Source organism: Megalops cyprinoides, chromosome 23 (genome assembly GCF_013368585.1).
Source record: "Megalops cyprinoides isolate fMegCyp1 chromosome 23, fMegCyp1.pri, whole genome shotgun sequence".
Classification (NCBI taxonomy): Eukaryota; Metazoa; Chordata; class Actinopteri; order Elopiformes; family Megalopidae; genus Megalops; species Megalops cyprinoides.
In genome coordinates this window covers 22,956,771-22,979,085 of record NC_050605.1, presented here as the reverse complement: position 1 = coordinate 22,979,085, position 22,315 = coordinate 22,956,771, and the positions used below count along the sequence as shown (strand labels likewise).

The window sequence follows — 22,315 nt, the reverse complement described above, 5'->3', positions numbered from 1 at the left end:
GCTATGACATCACTGCTCTGCTCTGACTTTCATCTTCCTACAGCAGAGGCTGCGTCTTCCGGCCCTGAACAGCCGTGGTCATTGTTAACCTGTGAACTACACTTAATGATGTCACTTCCTTCAGGAAGGCAGGAAGAGGCAAATCTACCCACCCCACCTGAAGCCGACAGCTGACCCAACCTACTCTGCACAGGAGGAGAGAAAAAAGCCGATTAAAGGGAGAGGACAACGCTATTGGCCGGGTTTTCCTCTGCTCCGGCAAATGAACGGGGGGATTTTGACAAAGCACTGACACTTCTTTAGTACGTTTCTGCTGTATTTAAAAGGGAGGGGTCATGCCCCCCCCCACAAAGCAGCTCTGCTTTGCTTCACTCACCCAACTCTTCCCAACGCCAAACATCACGGCTCCAAAACCTTTCCTCATTTTTAACAAGACGCAACTGCTCATTAGTGTTTCAAACTACAGATTTCACATAGATGAGTGTCCGATGTAGTGAATTGTGTAAGTAGGTGATTGCTCTTTTTTTTTTTTTTTTTTAAAGTCTGGTCTTTCAACCAAAGGCAATAGTGTAGCACTATAGCTGGGTGACTGATTAATTGCCTTGTTTCTTTCTAAACTACAAAGTTCTCGCTAGAAAAAAAGAAACTAACAATGACAGCAACAAAAAAAAAAAAGAAACAAATAGCAGCAAAATATGTCAAATTGAAAGGCATTTCATGTTCAACTTCCAACTCCGCCAAGAGCCGAAAGCTGTGGTTTCCTAGGTAACCTACATGGTGATAAATACACTTCTTGTCATTTTGTTAACATCATTCACTCCCATAACATAGTTCTAATTGAGCATCCTCAGCCTGACCTTCAGGGTGCTTGTGGCAGTAACTGATGCTGAAATCGCACTCCTGACCGCACTGTGCTAAAGCCACACAAATGAGTCACGCTTGAATTTATATAAATCCGTGCCTCAGCGGCTTTGCGCTAAGCATCACTCAGGGTATAAGAAGTATGGCTGTTTGGATTATTTTTCCTCAAGGCATTAAAGCATCTACAACCCTTGAATGCAATTTATACGGTTTTGTCTGTCACCAAGGTGACCCATAATGAATTATAAGCAATCGAACCCCCACCCACTCCCAAAAAAAAGAAAAAAGAACAACAACAAAAAAAAAAAAATCCTCTAAACCCTTTTTTTTTCCAACATCCTGCAATCATAACCTCACTGTGCTCTCTCATCATTAAATGTTTTTTTTTTTTTTTAATTTTTCCCGCCTCCTGAAAGCATGCTCTTCTGAGGAGGCGAGCGAAGGGATGCATTGTGGGTAGCTGTCGGGTGACCGGGAGGACGTCAGGGTGTGGCGCAGCAGTCCTCGCCACGTTGGCGGCCGCGTTCGCCTGCGCGTGGGATGCTGGGATACGTGCTGCAGAGCTGGGGGGGGGGGGGCACCGCTGTAAACAGCCAGCTGGATTGGTGGAGAGAGGCGGCAGCACCCACAGGTACTGCAGAGTTCTCAGCTTTGCCAAATTCCTCCCTCACGTCCCACAGGTGGTCTGTTCATCGTGGGGCGTGGTGGTGACCCCCCCGCCGGCAGGTGAGGGGGCGTGGAGCAGGCTCAGCGGGGGGGGGGGGCACTGATGGAGGACAGACTGGGACAGTGACACACCTGTTGGACGGGGGTGTGCGGGGTGCAGGTGAGAGGGTCAGGAGGACTCCTCCAGCGCGTTGACCACCTGCTCCAGGATGTCGGGGCAGTGGTCTGCGATCTGCTGCAGCACGGAGTTGGCATATTCCTGCAGCTCTGCACTCTCCCTCTCACACTGCTCCAGCTCCGACTCCAGCTGAAACACACACACACAGCGTCAGCTGCAGAACACACACACACGCACACACACACACACACACACACACAGCGTCAGCTGCAGAACACACACACGCGCACACACACACACAGCGTCAGCTGCAGAACACACACACACACACACACACACACACACACACACACACACACAGCGTTAGCTGCAGAACACACACGCACACACACATGCACACACAGCGTCAGCTACAGAACACACGCACACACGCACACACACACACACACACAGCATCAGCTGCAGAACACACACACACACACACACACACACACACACACACACACACTCACACGCACACACAGCATCACACACACACGCACACACAAACACAACAGCCTCAGTTAGAGAGCTAACACTGAAATATTACACTGCACACACACAGACACAAAGACACACAGACACAGATATACACACACACACACACACACACACACATGGAGAAGTCTTAGTACTGGGACAGATCCATTGATTCATTTCAAAAACCCTCAGTGCACAAAACACAAACCTCTGATAATAATGGAGCCAAAATTTTCCCTTGCCAAGACAGCTATCTCAATAATGAATCTACGCCTTCCAGACTCCTACACCAATCTCACATTCTAACTGTACGCCTTGAGTCGCATCTTTTCAACTCAACAACTAACTGGAGATAAGTCCCTCTAATGTACTTCCCACCCCCACATCATTTTCGGAGAAACTCACACGTCAGCATTTGTATCACAGACATTAACAAGGGTAAGAGGATAGGAACTCTTCCTTTGAAGGAGCAAATACTGACGATAAACACTAATGCCCTCGAGAGATCTGTGAAACACAGAGAGAAACACGTCCTCAAACTCTGGAGAGGATTAACACCCTACACAGATAGCTGGCCAGCTAGATATCCACAGCTGTCTTAATTCATTTAGGCAGCCAGTCTGACGCAATTAGCAAGTCAGAGAGCTAAATAACAGTAGTTCCTGAACTGAGTCTGTGTTTCACATCTCATGATTAGCTTTAGAAACTACAGCAAGTTAACTTTCTGAGCAAGAGGTCTGCCAGCCAGCAGGCCAGAAAGCTCCGTACCACATAACAGAATGGAATCCTTAAATCCTTAGAATTTAATTTTTTCATAATACACGCTGAATAAAATGGGCGTTTTCTTTGACACATTTATGAAATAAATGCACGCTGATAGAGAGCTGTTTCAGAACATAACGCCCAGATCCCAGCCTGGGACAGCAGCATCTGAACAAGCAGGCATGGGTAATTTCATCCACAAAGAGACTCTCTCATCTCTAAAAGACTCTCTAAAATACACTAAAGGACTCTCAAAAGGACTCCCAAAAGGACTTCCAAAAGGACTCCACTCTATTGATGTGAACTCCTTCTGCCCAAAGACTGCCCTCACAGACCACCCTCACAGACTGCCCACACAGACTGCCCTCACAGACTGCCCACACAGACCGCCCTCACAGACCGCCCTCACAGACCGCCCTCACAGACCGCCCTCACAGACCGCCCACACAGACCGCCCTCACAGACCGCCCACACAGACCGCCCTCACAGACTGCCCTCACAGACTGCCCTCACAGACTGCCCATGCCACTACTTGTGAAGGCAAGAGAAATGGGAGCCACAGGTGGTGACAGCATCACTGAGACCCTGGAAAATCGGAGCGGGGGAAGCGGCCTCCAGCAGCTCATGTGACTGCTCCCCAGGGACGCCCCCGCGCTCTGAGGGTCACAGCCCGCAGGAAGCCAGCGACAGGTGTGCAGGGATGGATAGCGAGCGAGGAGGAGAGCGGAGGAAGAGAGGGGTCTGGGAGTGATTTAGCGTCCGAGCCAGGCCAGACAGCACGGCGAGTTAACACACTCCTAAACACCGTGACCTCTCCCCACCTGCGCCCCCCTCCGTCACAGCAGTCCGCTACCCCCCACCCCACCTCCATCTCACAGCCTGCTGGAAGGCCCGCCGCTCACAGCTCTTTGGAAGTCGTTTTGTAAAATTGTGCACTTGGAATGCACTGAAAGCGTTTAATTTTCCGCTCATTAAAGAAAGTTAAACTAAAAGGGGGGATTTAGCGTTTTATAGCACCTCCACTCTAAGGAGAATCGCAGGTGGGGTTATCTTCTGCGCTCAAATCCATTTTCCAAATGATTTTTTCTGGGTTTTTTTGAGGCCTGGAGCTGCCAGCCTGCATAAGGGGGAGAGTGGAGGAGAGGAGCCAGGCCCCAGGCCCGCAGAGGTGGCACTGCGGAGGGGGGGGGGGGGGGGGGGTGTCACACCACAACTGGCACTGCGGGGGGGGTCACACCACAACTGGCACTGCAGGGGGGTCACACCACGGCTGGCACCAGCAGGTGCAGGGTGGCACTCTGAGCCGCACAGGGAGCGGGCACAAGGCGAGCCGCAGAGGAGGCCAGTAAAACTGAATATATCAAGATGTTGTAAAAAAGAGTCTCCATAAACACACTCCCCTTTACACTGGTAACCATCAACACACCCACAGGGAGAGGGGGTGGGGGGGAGACAGGAGGAAAGAGAGAGAGAGAGAGAGAGAGAGAGAGAGAGAGAGAGAGAGAGAGGGGGAACAGAGAGAGAAACAAGAGAGGAAAAAAGAGAGTGTGAAAGAGAAAGAAAGAGAGGGAGGGAGAGAGAGACAGAGAGAGAGAGAGAGTGAGGGAGAGAGAGAGAGAGAGAGAGAGAGAGTGAGGGAGAGAGAGAGAGGGAGGGAGAGAAGGAGATAGAGGGAAAGAGAGAGAACAGGAGAGAGACAGAGAGAGAGAGAGGCTGTGAGAGGGAGAGAGAGAGTATCCATTTCAGGCTCTGTCTTCCATCAATTGGGGCAGTTCGCAGGCGCTCACAGGGCTATACACACGCACACTCAGAAATGGGAACCAAATGATACTGTTCTGCAGCAGACCATTAGGGGGGTTTGTCCCTGTTCCCGGGGCCAGTGTGTATTGAAATGTTTTGCTGTGTCAGACAACTTTTAAATTGCTTTTCACATCTGAACCCAGGCCAGTGATCCCAAAGCCATAGCTCTTCCCCCATAGCAGTCCGAATATTTCGCAGAGCCGCAAAATTATTTTCTTTGGCGTTTGGACGTTAAAATGTCAGTTTTAACAAGGTTAATGTTAAAGCCATCTGTAACAATAAGGAGAGGTCATATTCATATATTTTAAAATATCCCTTCCTTTGATGTGTTACGAGTGCGCTTGGATTGTGAGGCAATTCCATAATTAATACAGCTAAATGAGAGAGAATCGGAGCGGGCCCACAGAAATAAACTGTCAAGCCAATGTTATTACAACTGGAGGGCGCCGTGCAAGCCGGGGGAGGACAGCCGAGTGTTTGTGACACACAGAGTGAGAACGCTGGGAGAACGCTGGGGAAATGCTGGGAGAACGTTGGGAGAACACAGGGGGAACGCTACGCTCTGATTGCTAAAGCACCGCAGGGACCCCGGTGAGGGATCCGTTTCCACTCCAGCCCTTGTCTGCGTGAAGCAGAACCCGGACTCCTCACATGGGGGGCCAGGAGGGCGAGAGGAGGCGGAGCCCTGAACCCGAGCGGGGATGCTCTGAGTGGGCGGAGCTTGCTGTCCACGCGGCGCGAGGATCCGTGTCACAAACTGCCTGCCAGGAGCCACCGCCATGACCTCGCGATGTGGCACGCCCGCTCTGATTGGCTGCCGCAGCGATCTCGTGCTCTGTCCTCTTTTTGTGACATAGCGCCAGGTGACAGGTGAGTGTCTGCTCATCACCTGACCATTGGCCGCTCCGCTTCCCCAAAACGCCGGACACGCCACAGAGACGACCCGAAGATTTCACCCCGCATCTGATACCACGGAAGCCGTGTCTGTCTCCATGCCACGCCCGGCAACGCCACAGATTAACGACGATCACCCGGCACCGGGAGCGGGGCGTCTGACACATCGCGCCCCATAAAACCTTTTACAGCAGAATTTATCTGCGGCCGCCACCTGCACCGGGCCCGGCAGGGCGGCTTTGAAGGCGGACGGCTGAGGTGTGTGTTCCAATAAAACCGCCCGCTGGAGGAAAATAAACACGCAGAAAAGCCTCCTGTTGAGCCATGTGCAGGAGGCAATGAGGCCTGTCCGGCCTGATATACGACACCCCCAGCCCCCCGCCGCGGGGAGCCGCTCGGCAGGCCCTGCGCCCTCTCCAATGGCCATTACAACCACAGAGCGGGGGCCATGCCCAAACAGGGGTCACGCCCAAGCGGACGCCATGCCAACCGTGTGACTCACACACAGCCACCCTGCCCACGCCCCTGCTAAGGGTGACCAGGTGGCTGAGGGGTGGCCTGGCATGGGTTTGGGAAACTCTGCAGGTATATGGGCGACTACGCCCCACGTAAAACCTTCAGGGCGCAAAAAGAGCTCTGCTGCTGTGGCGTTACTCAGCTCCTCCCTCCGAGGCCCAAAAAAAAGGGAGGGAGGAGCAACAGCTCCGAGATAAATGCCTCGGTCACGCTATCTGCGCTTTTTTACGACAATGTATTTAACCAAAAAAAAATCCCAAGAAAAAACACAGCAGTAAAGATAAGGTTTAAAGCCTGGTTATGAGAAGCCCACCACCCTGTCTCACAGCACCCTATCAGCTGAGCCCTCTTCCTGGCCTTGACCCAGACGCAGTTGTCTGAGGCGGGAGCAGCAGAGAGGGATCCCTGGGTAAGATGAGCCGCTTCTCTCGCGCAATAAGCTCTCTATCAGCACGACTCTTTATCGCCTTTTATCTGCAGTTTACAGGCCCGCCCCTCCGGCTCAGGAGCAGAGGCATTCGGGTGGCGTAATAATGAGATGGTAATGAACTGGACTCTCACAGCAGGGGCCGGCACAGGTCAAGGCAAACCGCTAATGCTATCGCTAACGCTATCACCACCACTAACCCCCCCCAGCTCCTACACACCAGGGTCATTCGCTTAACAAGCGGACACAGACGACTACCTGGGTCTCACCTCAGACGCATGTGTGTTCACAGTAATGTAAATGTGCTGGAAGGCCAGGGGGCTCAGACTGAAGATCTGACACATTTTAAAGGGGCTGCACTCTCTCTGATGCAACGGACGAGTGTGAGACCAGCGGTGACGGGGATGTTCAATGCCTGTGCCCAGGGGAGGCATAGCGCTACGGTTTAACAAGGGCTGAGAACCCTGGCTCTGGCGAGCACAACGCCTCCCCAGGGAGTCCCCCCCCCCATTTCCAAGAAGGGGCTCTCTTCCCCTCTCATCCGACCCCAAATCCTTCAGCCAGTTCATCATCCTCCTCACTGCCCCTGCGTGACACCGGTGCCCTCCAACAGCACCTCCCCACAGTTCACCACAGGGCCTGTGGAGGGTGTGACAGCCAGCGGCAGGCCTCTCCCTAGCCTGGTCTCTGGGCCCGAGAGGAGCACGATGGCTGTGTCTCTGGCCTTCGGCTCCTCCAGCCTGTCTTCCCATTACAGCCAGCCGGGGGGGGGGGGGGGGGGGGGACAGCTGCTAAAGCCATCAAATCCCCTTTCAATAAATCTACATAAAGAAAAAAAACTTGTCTTCCAAAACTCGAATGTTATATTTTATTTTGAGAGCAAACATTGTTTCTTTGAGAAGGAAACATTCCCCTTCGCAAGTGCCGAAATTAAAGGGCTGAGCTCTTCTGAGAGCCCCTGTTGCATAAATTGCCGTTTTTTTTTTTTTTATTCCTGAGCCTTGTTCACCCACTCTTTTCTCTGCCCCCCCCCTACCCCCGCCCCCTCTGCCCCCCAGCCCACAACAGGCTGAGCTCACTCTCCACCACCCCACCCCCCGCCAATCCCAGAATCCTCTCCTCGCTGGCAGACCTTTAGCTCTGCCCTCTGGCTTTGTGCTGTGGGCGGTGGGCCCCCGGTTCCCCGCTCGGGCCGTTACGGCTGCCTGGCGTCTCGGTAATTCTCTGACCGCACGCCGGGCTGGGTCAGGCCGGCACCGAGCTCGCCATCCTCCTCCGGCCACGTGGTGCCGAGCCAGTCCGCCGCGCCGGATTAAAGCTTTTACAGCTTCCCGCGCCGGCTCCGGAAAGTTCTGCACCTCTGCAGGAGCAGACCTGGGGTGGGCCTTCGGGCGGCGAATATGACCAGCACCGGGAGGTCTGTGGAGCCCCCCCCCCCCCCCCCCCCGGCGCTGCACCCGGCCCTCATTTATCTCTGGGGTCATTCGGTGCACCACAAAGCTCTCCCTACCTACACTCTAAAGTTTTACTGCTGTTCAGACATTACAAAGGTCACAGCAGAAAAAGATGCAGACAAAAGTTTCCAGTCCTGAGCAACAGGCTGGCTGAATATACTCCTCTCCTGTTACACCACCCCCTTCGCACAGGGCTGCCTGGGTATGGACCTCATCCCCATCTGGTGCCTGATTACCCCCCCCACCCCAGTGATGTGGGGTATCCAGGGACACATCTGCGGTGTTTACCACCACACAGAATGCAGGATTCAGCCAGAATTTGTCCTCAACTTCCACTTGCAAGTAAACTTAAAATTACACTGTGACTCATACGCAAAAGTGTTACTTTCACTCTCCACGAAAAAACACAGCTCAGGGAGTTCCAGAAAATCGCCAGAAATAATGACATTTAAAACTGTGTTTTTATTGGAATTAAAAAACACTTGAATTTTATTTGTTAGTCAAAGTGAAGGACAAATGCTGATTGAATGCAGCCCTGAGCCTCATTCATAAAGATGGAGCAGCAAAAACCCACAGGCAGCAACGCGGCCAGCCAGCAGGAGAGGGGGAATCTTACCCCCCGATTACAGACAGCGAGAGGGACTCCTTCACACACGCTGCTCACAGCAGACTGCTGCGGCGCTTCACCGCTCCTCTGACACACAGGAGAGTCTCCCCATGCACACGCCGGCCGTGCGTGAGCTCCACTCAGCACAGACCGCTATGTCATTACATTACATTATCGGCATTGAGCAGATGCCCTTATCCAGAGCGACTTACATCGGTTACATTTTTGTTTTTTTTTGTTAATGTTATCCATTTATACAGCAGTTGTGGGTTAAGTACCTTGCCCAAGGGTACAGCAGCAGTGCCCCCGTGGGGAATTGAACCAGCAACCGTTCGGTTACAAGTCCCGCTCCTTACCAGTATGCTACACTGCCGCCCCAGGAATGGATCCCACCCGCCCCCTGTACCTGGCTGTGAATGACAGTAGATTCTCATAAACACAGCGCTGACTGCAGTGCTGGTTTACATGTGAAATCAATATGAGTTGACACATGGTGTAAAAAAGCACGGAGATTCGCAGTGTCACCTGTATGCGTTTTTTTCTTTCGTGTCTAATCTGACGTTACGTGCATGTTTTTCCTATCAGGTCTAACCTGACGTTACCTGTACCTGTTTTTCCTATCAGGCTTAGCCTGACGTTACCTGTTGATGTTTTTCCAATTATGAATCACTGCAGGGACCGGAGGAGTGACAGAGAGTGAAGGTGAACACCAAACAGGAAAACCAGGAGAACTACATTTCCCAGTGGCTTTGCTGGAGTTAGGCCCCCCCGCCCCCAGCACAACCACCTACCTACTGCTGTGTTCCCCGCTACCCCAATGGGTGGACAGTGCTGTAACCTCCGCCCATGTGGAAACAGATCATTACTGAGATGTGGAAAAATGACTGCAGAAAGCGGGGTTTTTGGGGTTAGCTGTCACACGTCACTCTACCCCGGCTCCTTGCCCGGGAAGCGGATGGCCAGAGCTGTATCCCCACCCCCACCATGACATCCCCGTCCCACCGTGGCCAGGCGTGGCCTCATCCATCAAGCCCGTCGCCACCCCGGCTTTCCAGGGGGGCCGCAGCGGAAAAGGTCTGCCTCTCTCTCTCTCCATGACCTCCCTCCTCTCTCCACCCATCACAATCATTTCACAACTCAGAACAAAATGATCTACAGGCCTGCTGTAAAAAAAATCCCGCAGCAGCAAAACAAAGGCCTGGATCATTCCGTTCTCCCTGCCTTTTCTTTCCAACGCCGTGGTACAAGCTTTCCGGCATGTTTCAATCGCTCCGCAGATCTGCTCTGTGACCCGAGGTGGAACTGGCCCTGGAATCCGCGGCGTCGGCCCTAAATTCGGCTCCCCGAGAGGGAGTCCCACTGTCTGCAGCAGAGACTCATTCGAGCATCACGCTGTGCCCTTAACAGCGTAATCCCAAAACCTCCGCCGAGGACCGCATGTGATTAGATACTCCCAGTTAAACACAAAACGGGTCATGCGGTTGAATCTGTAAACTGCGCCCATCAGGTCCGATTGGGTTTCTGGGGGCAGTGCGGAGCAGGGCTCACAAGTCGATATCCCGCTACTTTAAAGTCTCACCGGCTGATCTGAAGTCAGTGAAGGGTTTTACTGAGAGCGTGTGGTGGAGCAAGTCGCAATCATGATCAAAAAGAAGATTGAAATAACTTCTGGTCCCCACCCACCACATGAAGATTAAAGGCAAAAAATGAGATTTTGTTGTTTCTTGCGTGTATTTTCAAAGATTTGTGCCATCGGGTAAATGCAAGCTTGCTCCAGATCCTTAAGAAGCAGCCAGACTGATAAAATGATGTATGATCCTCAAACCACATCACCTTCTAAATTAATACTAAAAGCACGTCTAATTTGTCTTCATGTGGAATAAACGCCATCATTCAGCTCGTTTATGCAGTACCCCGTCTGGGGGAACTGCTCATGGAAATGTTCCTTTTATTTGAAAGTTCTCAGTAATCTATAAATAAGCAACAATTTCTCAAGTCCGCTGCCTGCTGGTCCGTGCAGCAAGAACGCAGAAAATTATCAAGTCAATAAAAAATGCATGTTCAAAAAAAGTCCCATTTCAGACCCAGTGCAGAGAAAAACACGAACCCAATAGCAATATGTGTCAACCGTGCCCTTCATAAATTACCACTGTAGTGTAATGAATGATTCCATTAATTTATTCTGGTACATTAAATCCCAATGAATGCTGTGGACAGTTGATAAAAACTTTAAAAAAATGGAAAAGCAAAGATGGGCAGAGAGACAGGAGAGCGGGAGGGGGAGAGAGAGAGAGGAAGGAAAGTGCTCCCTTCAGGAGAGGAAGACAGCAGGAGAGGGCTGGAGAGATAAAAAGGATGATATACTAGGCCGACACATCCCTGGGGAGGGATGCAGACCATTAAACTGCGTCTCCATGGCAACTGACAGAGGAGGGTAGTTGGGTACAAGGTGCACCCCCCCATGACTGGGTCTCCTATACTAATCAGTTCAACAGGAAACACCAGGCCTTAAAAAAAATTTAAATAATAATAAAAAAAAACATTTAAGAGGCCGCTCAGCAATTTCCCCTTTTTACACTTTCAGACCGATCAGAGTTGCCCCCAAAATACTCTTTACAGTTTTTGCTTTATCCTATAATGGCCTGCAGAGTGACTAACCGAACTCCTCTCTGCTCTCTAAAGGCAACAGCTTCTTATCTTATGCATGGTGTCAGCAAGGAGCACTGAGAGTTCAACTTTATCATTAATTTCTCTGCTAACAAAGTGCCTATAAGGCTCACTCAATGTCCTTGAAAATGACGTACAGTGTGTACCATTTCTTTTTCAAGCCGTCCCTCTCTCGCCTGCCTGGTTTCCGTCAGCCAGAGACAGAGAAAGGATACAACGCTCAATTACATCCTCTATCGTCCCCAATGGTTAATCAATATCAATTCGTGCCAACCTTGTAGTTTCCCCCTTGACAGCTCTCTCTCTCCCTCTCCCCCTCTCTCTTTCCCACATCAAACGGGACGGCTAAACCTACTAGTTTCTGCACCACAGGCTGAAAAACTTCACAGAAGAATGATTCACCAATTGGCGCGTACAGTGACAACTCTCAGGATATTTCTCTCGAGTTCAGGCTAAATCCCTGGATTTCTGATTCTGCGTTCCCTTCAAAGGGGAGGGGGGGTGGTGTTTTGGGGGCAGGGCTGTGGCACTTTTCTGCAGGCGGAAACCGGGTGACTAACGCATAAAAGTGCCGTCATTCAATAAGAACGACCCCAGAGGAAAAGACGGTCCTCGGCACCGACACTAAACGCAAACGCAAACGACCGAATTTAACACCGTGCAGAATTAGAATAAGCCTCCTAAGCATTCCGCTGTTTGGGTTGGAGCATTGCATGAAATGTCTCAATCGGCTCACGGTTTAATCATTTCGAGTATTGCTTTTTTTTTTTTGTTTCTTTTTTTTTCTCCTCTCACCATAAAGTGTGTCATGATTAATATGTGCTGGAGGACAAGGTTTCGTTCCATTCCGCAGCATTCTAGAACACTTTCGCACATATCAGTGGCTGTGAGGAGGACTTTCCACCAGGCCGCTGGAATGCGCTGGGCTACGGGGCCGAGGAACACCTTGAGCCAGCAGTATAGCCTGTCCGTAAGGCACGCAGCAGAGGCTCCGAGTGTGAGGCCGTTTCTTAAGCAGAGCGCTGGAGCGCTGGCTAATTAGCCTCCTCGGCTGGTCACCATACGCGGGGTTTGGCATGCGTGAGCACTGGGAGATGTGGAAGTTCACATCAGGCTGGTGCCTTTGGGATGTATCTCTGGTGAAAGCGGAGCGGAGTTACGCTGTTGTGAGTGTGAGTGTGAGTGAGTGTGTGTGTGTGTGCGCGCGTGTGTGTATATGAGTGTGTGTGTGTGTCTGTGTGTGAGAGTGTGTGTGTGTGTGTGTGTATGAATGTGTGAGTGTGTGTATGAGAGTGTGTGTGTGTGTGTATGAATGTGTGTATGTATGTGTCTGTGTGTGTGTGAATGTGTGTGTCTGTGTATATGAGTGTGTGCGTGTGTGTGCGTGTGTGAGTGTTTATATGAGTGTGTGTGTGTGCGTGTGTGTGTGAGTGTTTATATGAGTGTGTATGAGTGTGTGTGTGTGTGTGTGTCTGCGTATATGAGCGTGTGCGTGTGTGTGTGAGTGTGTGTGTGTATGAGTGTGTGTGTGTGTGTGTGTGTCAGGTGGCCCTGCGCAGCTTTAATCACATTTCCCCTCCCAGGCGGTGACATCACTCACCCTGCTGCCCCGCCTACTGAGCAGGCCTGTCACATTAGCATAAGCGGGGTTTCACTCCTAATAACCCCCCCCCGGGGGGCTCCTGAGAGGGGCCTGCCTCTCTGACGGCACAGGGGAGCTCTCTAACACTTAAATCAATTAAACCCCCCTCCTCTTCCCCTCCCCAACCAGCCCCCCACCCCCTGGTCACTGAGCCCAAGGGCAGGGCCCCTCTCCCCTCCCTGAGCATGTCACACAAATTACAGGGCTGGCTGGGAACAGTGAGGGGTCTCACCTACACTCTGTACTAGACCCGAGCTTAGGGATACCTCACACATACTAATACACACACCAACGCACACACACACACACTCACACATACACGCACACATAGCAGAGACCCAGGCCATGGAGTCACATTCACAGAAAATACACATACGCTCACAGTAAAACACACACAAAAAAATACACACACGCACACGCACACGCACTCACACACACTCAACCTATTCACATAGCTCCCGCCAGAGAAGAGTAGGAGAGGGAGAAGGAGGGAGGAAGGGAGAGAGAGGCAGGGAAAGAGATAGCCACTTGTAGAGGGACAGTGAGGAAGATGAGGGTCAGCTCACATGAGGAAGAGCACAGCTCTGCAGCTCCACCTGCCTCTCCCCGCAGGCAGGGGTCCCCTCTCTCATTAAAGTACGGAAAAGCCCAGAAGCTTCCAACACAACACAGCGACGGGGTCATCAAAGCGGCCCTCAGAGATTATCTGCATTACTCTCAAAGTCATTAATAACCCGTTCGCTCCGTCCGTTTATTTTACAAAACGATGTAAAAGTGGCTCTTCCTCATATTTATACAGCTGCGTTTTAACTGAAGTATTTAAGGTAAAAAAAGAAGACGGGGCTCAGCTTTCAGCGAGCTCCCAGTCTGCACTACCTGCGTCTGCCATCAGAGCTTCACGCAGGGGAAGATTTGGCCACAGGCTACACTGCAGGCAGTTACTCACGAATGTCAGGGAAACGAACCGCAGAAATCAATCTGCAGGGTCCGCCACACCCAACGCAGTGATTGACTGATTGATTGAGTGACTGACTGAGTGATTGAGTGATTGACAGACGGATGAAGCTGGGCGGGGACAGACCCCCTCCCCCTACTGCAGTATTAGGGTTTCATGCCCTGCAAAGACTGGCAACTCATGAATGTCCTGAGACTAGATCTATCCAACTGTGTGTGTGTGTCTGTGTGTGTGTGTGTGTGTCTGTGTATATGAGTGTGTGCGTGTATGAGTGTGTGTGTGTATGTGGGTGTCTGTGTGTGTGTGAGTGTCTGTGGTGTGTGTGTATGTGTATGTGTGTCTGTGTGTGTATGTGGTGTGTGTGTGTGTGTGTGTGTGTGTGTGTTCTCTTCTATCACTCCGGGAGAACAGTGGTGCCCCGGGCGCGGCCCGTGGGCCGGGGTGGCGGTGGCGCCTGGTTGGTGCCCCTCTCTCCAGCTCGGCTCTGCTGACTGGCCAAGTCTGAGCAAAATCACAGACCCTCGCAGCCAACACCTCCATACCCCGCCACTGTGGCAGCCCCATCACCCCCACCCCATAAAAACCTGTTAACTACAGCTTCATTCGAGCTTTATAAGAGACAGACCCCGCGCCCCAACAATGACCGCTCTGGCAGGTACTGACCCCCCAAAATCACATTCCTGTTTGAATCTGTCAAACTTTATCCACAACAAAGGTCTGATCAATAGCCACTGAATGGCCGATGGCCAATCATAATCTAAGTCTGAATAAACAGCCACGCCCGAAACTCGATCGCGGGGCTGTGTTCCTCTCTCGTTCCCTCGCATCCAGCAGACGAGATTCATAAAATGTGTGCTTGTAAGATGACTTCTGACACCACTTCAAAAACCAAATATGTCTCACATTTTTGGAGACTGGGATAACAAACAGATCCAGCCCGGGGCTACATGCTTGGAGATGAACGTTCTTCTTGTTTTCAGCCATCTGTCTCGGATGAACTCAAAACGGTTCATGATACAGAGCAACCTCAGATGGGTAAAGCTGGCAGGCCGCTATGGATGAGAAAAACGGTAAAAACAGATCTAACTTCAAAACACACAACACACGCACATCACAGAGCAGGCCTTCTGTGAGATATTTGTCATCTTCAGCAACCCTGCGGGTGATATCAGGGAAACGCTAACGGAACTCTGCATTCCAGAGCACCTCGGTCACAGTGTCGGCCTGCCGAGTCCAACCAGGCAGGGCTGCCTTGAGCGCTGGGGGGGCGGGGTTGGGCGAGGGCAGGGAGAGTCCAACCTGCTGCATACCTGCCCACTCCAGCTCTGGGCCCCCGTGACCCCGTGACCCCTCTCAGACAGTGCCGAGGCCCTGAGAATAGCCTGAACCGTACGGGGTCAGCTCAGTAGGCAGGGCCTTCCTGCCTACCCCCCCCCGCCCCCCCAGCTACTCCTCCAGCCAGGATCCAAATACGCTGAGCCTGCCGTTACCCAGCGAAAGCGACGGCGGTTATTCCGCAGAAAAAAAGGCGGTCTGTGCCTTCGCCGGCGCGGTAGCCCAATCGTGTGTGAACAGATGGACCGAAAAACTCGCGGAGGCTCTCAGCTCTTGTGCACGTTCGGCCGATGAAAGCCGTCTCGCCGAGAAAAATAAATGTTAGGACCTTTCCTCTCCCCACACCCTGCTCTGCACAAAAAAAGAAAAAAAGAAAAAAAATATTCAAAAAGTGCCAAAATTTGAACAAAGTTTACTTGCAGCAAAATAAAATTTTAAACATCATTTGTTCCTCGGCCAAATGGTTGTCATCGAGTAGCCCACATAAAAAAGGCTTTTCAATGCTGGCGAAGCGTGCCAGAAAGCTGCCAGCCACAGAGTCCTACTCGCTGTAAAACACATGGGTGTTGTACACTCCCTGGCAACAGGAGTGCACATCACTCTTCCTCCCCTCAGCGGGGACCCGGAGGATAACGTATATCCCACCCCACCGACGATTTATTCCCCGCAAAAGGACTCGAAACGCGCCGAGCGCTCCAGAGGGGGAACCGGCCGAGAGGGGGAACCGGCCGAGAGGGCGTGGTCTTTCGGAGACGAGGCGATTCGCTGGTGTCCGCACACAGACAATTTACCGCTGCGGGTAGCTGCGGTAATGTGGACAAAATGTAAGGAAGAGAGGCACTAAATTAAAACAGAGAGGAGAAACTAACAGAAAAATCATTCGTTATACCTTTAGACTTACGGCTTGAAGCTGGGGTCCCTCACACCCCCTATCCCCACAGCCTTTAAGAGAGCTTTGGGTAACTATTAGTTTTCTTTTGTTAAAGTAACAGAAAATGAGGCTAATAAAAAAACAGTATATTGGACTATTTATTTTCTGAAGGAACACATTCCACTCTATAAAGAGAGCTAATGACATTTACACAGAGAGGGCCCGGCTCTCGGAGAGTGGGGGAGATTTACGGCTGCTCCGCTTTACTGTCAGCTTGGGGCTTGCTTGGAGTCCTGGCCAGCTGTCTCTAATAATCAGTGGGTGACAAAACCCAAGTACCCAACGCTGTACCTCGCTCACACTTTAACCCTTTCAGTCCCATCACTGTCACATTTCCTCAGCATTGCACAGTGTTTGGGTGCGGCTTTGCAGTGCTAAGTGCACCCCCTAGTAAAGCTCTGCCCAATGCAAGAGTTTTATGGAGATGGAGCTTAATAAGTTTAGGATTTCTGTGAGAGACTACAGCACCCAGCACACACAGCTCTCTGCCTACCAGGTTACTGTCTGAATACCTATCCCCACCAGGTTACTGTCTGAATACCTATCCCCACCAGGTGACTGTCTGAATACCTATCCCCACCAGGTGACTGTCTGAATACCTATCCCCACCAGGTGACTGTCTGAATACCTATCCCCACCAGGTGACTGTCTGAATACCTATCCCCACCAGGTGACTGTCTGAATACTTGTCCCCACCAGGTTACTGTCTGAACACTCCAAAACCCCAAAAGGTTTCTGTATCTCCTGTGCATTTCACATGGTCTGTGAAGACCTTTCCAATAATACTTGTCTCCAGAGAGTCAGTGGAAGAGAGGAAGAAAGAAAGACCTGGACAGACATGAAAATGCACTCCAGACTGACAGGACATCAAAGCCCAGAAGAAAAGAGAATGAGAGCAGGAAAGAGAGATGAAAAGAGAGAGGGAAGAAGAAAGAGAAGAAGTGAGGGGGAGGGAGAAAGGTACAGAGAAAGAGAGAGAGAGAGAGAGAGAGAGGGAGGGAGAAAGAGTGAAATAGAGAGAAACAGAGTGGAATAAAGAGAGAAAAAGAGAGGGAGGGAGGGGAGGAGAACAGACAGAGAAAAGGTATACCTGCTCCAGACTCATCTTCTGCAGCTCCTCCTCCCAAGCTGCTTGGTCGCTGCGGTGATAGGCGGTGGGCGGGGCCAGGTCCTGCAGGATGTGGGGGTCTCTCTCGTGGCACAGGGCGGTCAGGTGGCCGATGTAGAGTTTCAGCTTACTGCGGTTCTGATTGAGGTCTAAAAGAGGGGCGATGATCTGCGCCCCCGCACAGGGAGAGAGGAGAGAGGCGTCAGGACACGCCCTGTCACACACGCACACAACACTGCATTCCATCTGATGTTTCCAATCAAAGGGGACCGAACATCCTCACGTCAGCGCTTCATCCGAGGGCGGAGTGAGCGCTTAACGAGATGGGCCCTGACTGTGTTTACATCAGCAGGTTTCGCCCTTTTTTCACCTGGGAATTTCATCAGACCCCTTTGATCAGACACTGAGCCCAGAGGAGGACGCTCAGGTGGTGCGAGAGCCGAACAGAACAGGGGTGTCTGATGGAAACCTTCGCCCTGGTGAAGGAGGGGACAGAGAGTGGCCCTGAAACCGGGGTAAGCTCTGAGACACAGGGCCCCCCCAGCAGGTCCCGGGACACCGTCTCTCTCCGAAACATTCACCCCAGAGCATCCTCTCTTCACAAGAGACAACGTGTTTCTCTGCAACTGCAGTACCAGAGAACAGGAAGCACAACATAGTAATACAACCAATACTTACACAACAAATAACCAGGCTTCCTACCCCCCCCCCCCCCCCAAAGAAGGAATCACATACACTGGGGAAATGGACAAGGATTTCAAGTGCAATACACAAAAAATGGAACACACACATGAAAATCAATAGCCCAAAGAGTACAGTGCAGGAGAGATGGCGGCACTCAGATCCTCAACAGGGGGAGAGAGCTCTGAAACACAGTCCACCTTGGAAACACTGTCAGCTGCCTACTGCTGTTCTGACCTTAGAACCCTGTCTGTGAGCCAGCCTACTGCTGTTCTGACCTTAGAACCCTGTCTGTGAGCCAGCCTGCTGCTGTTCTGACCTTAGAACCCTGTCTGTGAGCCAGCCTGCTGCTGTTCTGACCTTAGAACCCTGTCTGTGAGCCAGCCTGCTGCTGTTCTGACCTTAGAACCCTGTCTGTGAGCCAGCCTGCTGCTGTTCTGACCTTAGAACCCTGTCTGTGAGCCAGCCTGCTGCTGTTCTGAACTTAGAACCCTGTCTGTGAGCCAGCCTGCTGCTGTTCCGTCTTTAGAACCCTGTCTGTGAGCCAGCCTGCTGCTGTTCCGTCTTTAGAACCCTGTCTGGCTCATTAGAGTTGTGTAACTGAAGCCCCCTGCTACATCGCCAGGTTCATTGCACACACTGAATGAAGTCTACAGAGCAAAGTCCACTTCTGGCATCCTCAGAGATGTGCGAGACTTCAGGGAGGTAAGGACAGCATGAGTCAGTGCTTTCCCCCAGGATCGGCTGCCCTTGCGCCTTTGATCAGACGTCAGACAGGAACACGCTCCTTCAGGTGTGATTAGTGTGGAAAGGTAGAGGAAGTGTCTGTCCTGACACAGGAACACGACACAGGGACAAGGGAACGGTGAGCTGTGCATGTTAGGGACCAGAACCTCCGAAACTCCATTCACATACGATACGAGCAATATTTCACACACAATATGAGCACGACTGATTTCAGTCTTTGGGATGAGGGAACGAAAAACACCCCTTCTGGACCAGTTATCCTGACGGCGTTACCACATCAAGGATGCCAGAGAGAGATAAACTGATAACAGATAACAGCTTAAAAAGCCTCCACAGCCAATAAGGTTCAAGAGGAGAATATGCACGTAGGTACCCAGCAGTGAGAAAACACGCCCTTCAGAAAAACAAACACGGAAAAAGCTCAGGGTGGAGGGGCAGAGGGGTGGAGGGGCGAGAGGGAGAGGGCAACGGAGTCTGGTTTCGGCTGAGGTCTGCAGCGCCCTGGGGCGCACACACACGCGGGAACATTTGTGTCCGCACACTTTATTAATTCTTATTAGCCCATGTATCTTTTCCAGGGCAGAATGTTATTCTGTTTGTGTTGGCTCTGTGGGGCTCGCACTCTCTCCTGGGTGGATCCTGGCGGGAGAGGGAGCGAATGAAAGCGTGAAAGAGGGAGAGAGAGAAGGAGAGAGAGGGATGAGGTGAGCGGGGGAGAGACTCAGGGAGGGAGAGGGAGGGAGGTAGAGATTTCGCGGGCGGGTTCCTTTAGAGGAATGTCTCCGGTGGGCCGCCAGCAGACCCCAGTTCTGGAACCAATTAGGCAGCACGAGCAGCGCCTGGAGGAGTCTGGGTCCGACAGAACCGGGGCATCGCTGACGAGGACCCCAGCACTCATCTCACACCCCCCCCCCCCCCCCATCCCCCCTTCCTATCAACTCACCACACTGCTGCATCTCAGAGCACCATCACCCACAAGCACCTCAACCATCCCAACAGATGGACATCTCAGGGGGAACATGGATACAGCTCTATGGAAGGGGGGTGTTACAGCACTGTTACAGGTCTGTAGCGGAGTGGCGTTACAGCACTATTACAGCTCTGTAGCGGAGTGGCGTTACAGCACTGTTACAGCACTGTTACAGGTCTGTAGCGGAGTGGCGTTACAGCACTGTTACAGCTCTGTAGCGGAGTGGCGTTACAGCACTGTTACAGCTCTGTAGGAAGACATCTGGCTGTACACTAAGTACTGTTACAACAATGTTACAGGCTGTGGTTTTAGGACAGGTTAACAGAACACAACCTTCCCTTCTGGAGCTGAGGAGGTGAAAGGGCCTAATCTATCAGTCATGCATGCAGCAGGGGGAGCATCATTTATGTGTATCCCAACCTTCATGCACTTTTCACACTGTGTAGGAATGTGTCCCTTTGGCTGAGTGATTGTAACCATAGAGGGTGACTGTGACCGCTAATCCTCCTGGATACGGACAGCTGTGAGTGTAAGAGGGCCGAAACTGCAGCTGCAGCTCACGAGAGGCCCAGTTTCCAAGAAGTGGTCCTTAAAAAGACGGGACGCGTAAACTCGTCATCCTGTCGCATACAGACACTGCATTCTGCATCCACAGCGCTGGCACATGTGCCACCGAGCATTCTGCCAAATCGCTGAGAGGTCTGGACCACACTTTCCTTTCTAACCCAAAACTGAAACACCCTGACACCGATGGGCTCACCGACGGGCTCCCCGACGGCCTCACCGACAGGCTCACCGACGGCCTCACCGACAGGCTCACCGACGGGCTCACCAACGGCCTCACCGACAGCCTCACCGTCAGACTCACCGCCAGGCTCACCGACGGGCTCACCAACGGCCTCACCGACAGCCTCACCGACAGGCTCACTGTCAGGCTCACCGACGGGCTCACCGACGGGCTCACCGACGGGCTCACTGCCAGGCTCACCGACGGGCTCAGAGATGCTCTTCTTCTCTGCATGATACCCTGAAGGCAGAATTTGTAACTGGCTCTCAAAGGTGACCAACTGCCATTCATAGTGAAATGCGGACATTTTAAAATAATCTCTAATGCAAAAATCAAGCGCTTCCGCACATCAGAGAAGAACATTAGGGATTTGAGAATAAGTGCTAACATGACTGATGAAACAGGCCCCTGTACAGTCAACACTTTGAGTGTGAAAATAAATTCAGCAGCAGTAGTTCTATGCACATGTTGATTAATTAGGCTCCAGGAATCATGATCCAACACTCATTAATCCCTCATAAAACTCTCATAAAACCCATATCAAACCCTCATAAAACCTGCATCAATCCCTCATCAAACCCTGGATTCCCTGCATTGGGGGTCTGAGGAGGGACATCTCAGTGTGGCCCCACTGTGGCCTCCAGAGATGTGAGGGGGATCAGCAGAGCTCCAGTGTGGGGTAGCATCAGGACTCCCTCTGCTATCTCCTCACGGTGCCTCGTCTCGCTCTCCCCGGGTGCAGGAGAAACAGAAAGCCGGGCTCCCCCGGCTCAGACGTTTGAGCTTTAGATATCTTCACGTCTGTGCTGCCTGGCGTTCAAAATAATCCCACAGCAACAGTTTCAGAACACTATATCTGCGCACACTGTCTGATGTCAGCTGAACTGCTCAGAGAAGAAAAACCCGCAGCTCCGAAAACTGACTCACAATGTGAGAGTCAGGACAGAGCCAATGTCGCTATTCATCCAGGCCTGACCCACGCTTTTCCCTAAAAAGAGACAGGAAACATTAGCAAAATGTCTGCGTGCGCAAGCTCTGAGGATACCCCCGCTCTCTGCAGAAGGGCTCCAGGCTGATTCATCCCCACGGCGTTCCCAAACCCGCTCTGGACGGGCACGGATTTAACGAGGCGGTCCCACAGAAGAGTCTAAAACCGCCGTGACCCAACATCTATTTCAGAGGGGATGGAGGGACGGGGACATGGGGGGGCGGACAGCTGGAACGGAACGATCCGCACCATACCACACACGCATGCCATGCTTGGCTTTCCGGTTGACTGAGAGTGTGTCATGCTCTAATAGGCTTTAAAGAGGCCAAACCGATGATTAGATCTGATTCTTTTTTTTTTTTTTTTTTTTTACTCCTTCTTTTTTTTCCCCCAACACGCCAGCGAACCCGCCTGTGAGGACGAATGAGCTCTGTGTGATTCAGGACGCACGTCCCGTACGCTGGAGCTCCGATCCGCTGCCCCCCCCCCCCCCCCCCATCCCCCCGCTGTGATCGCTCAGGCAGCGGCCTCCCGGCAGGCGGGGTGCTCTCCGTGTTGATAAACAGTCTCCCATCTCGTCAGAGCGCCGGGAACACTCGGCTCGTCCTGTCAGCCGGCTGCCGGCGGCGGGCCCCAGCGAAGCTGACAGCGGATTCGGCGGTGCCGTCCGCCGCCGGGACACGCCGCTGCGTCCCCTCGGCCGCTATCCGGCGCGCTCGGCGCCCTGAACCCTTTGTTTTGGCAGCTTTCTGAACTTCCTGTTATTCCGGCATTCACAGCGAGCGCCGTTGGACACGGGTGCCAGCCAGGCTAATAAATAATACAACAACGATCACAATCGCGATAAGAGACGCTCTTTTTTATCCGGCCTCTCAGGCTC

General features: G+C 52.1%; 1 protein-coding gene across 5 annotated transcripts in view; it reads right to left on the bottom strand.

The window, feature by feature from the left end:
* Positions 1-534: 534 nt before the first annotated feature.
* LOC118770253 (ELKS/Rab6-interacting/CAST family member 1-like) overlaps positions 535-22,315 on the bottom strand; it is a 192,708-nt gene continuing 170,927 nt past the window's right edge. For 4 of the 5 annotated variants that reach the window (XM_036517808.1, XM_036517809.1, XM_036517810.1 and 1 more), the window contains 2 exons: positions 17,245-17,430; positions 535-1,834 (listed from right to left, as the gene is read on the bottom strand). In XM_036517808.1, the coding sequence (XP_036373701.1) occupies positions 1,697-1,834; positions 17,245-17,430 (324 nt within the window). In that variant the 3' untranslated portion in view covers positions 535-1,696. Of the gene's footprint in view, positions 1,835-17,244; positions 17,431-22,315 lie in introns of those variants that run through there. The other variant, XM_036517813.1, reaches the window with a different exon arrangement.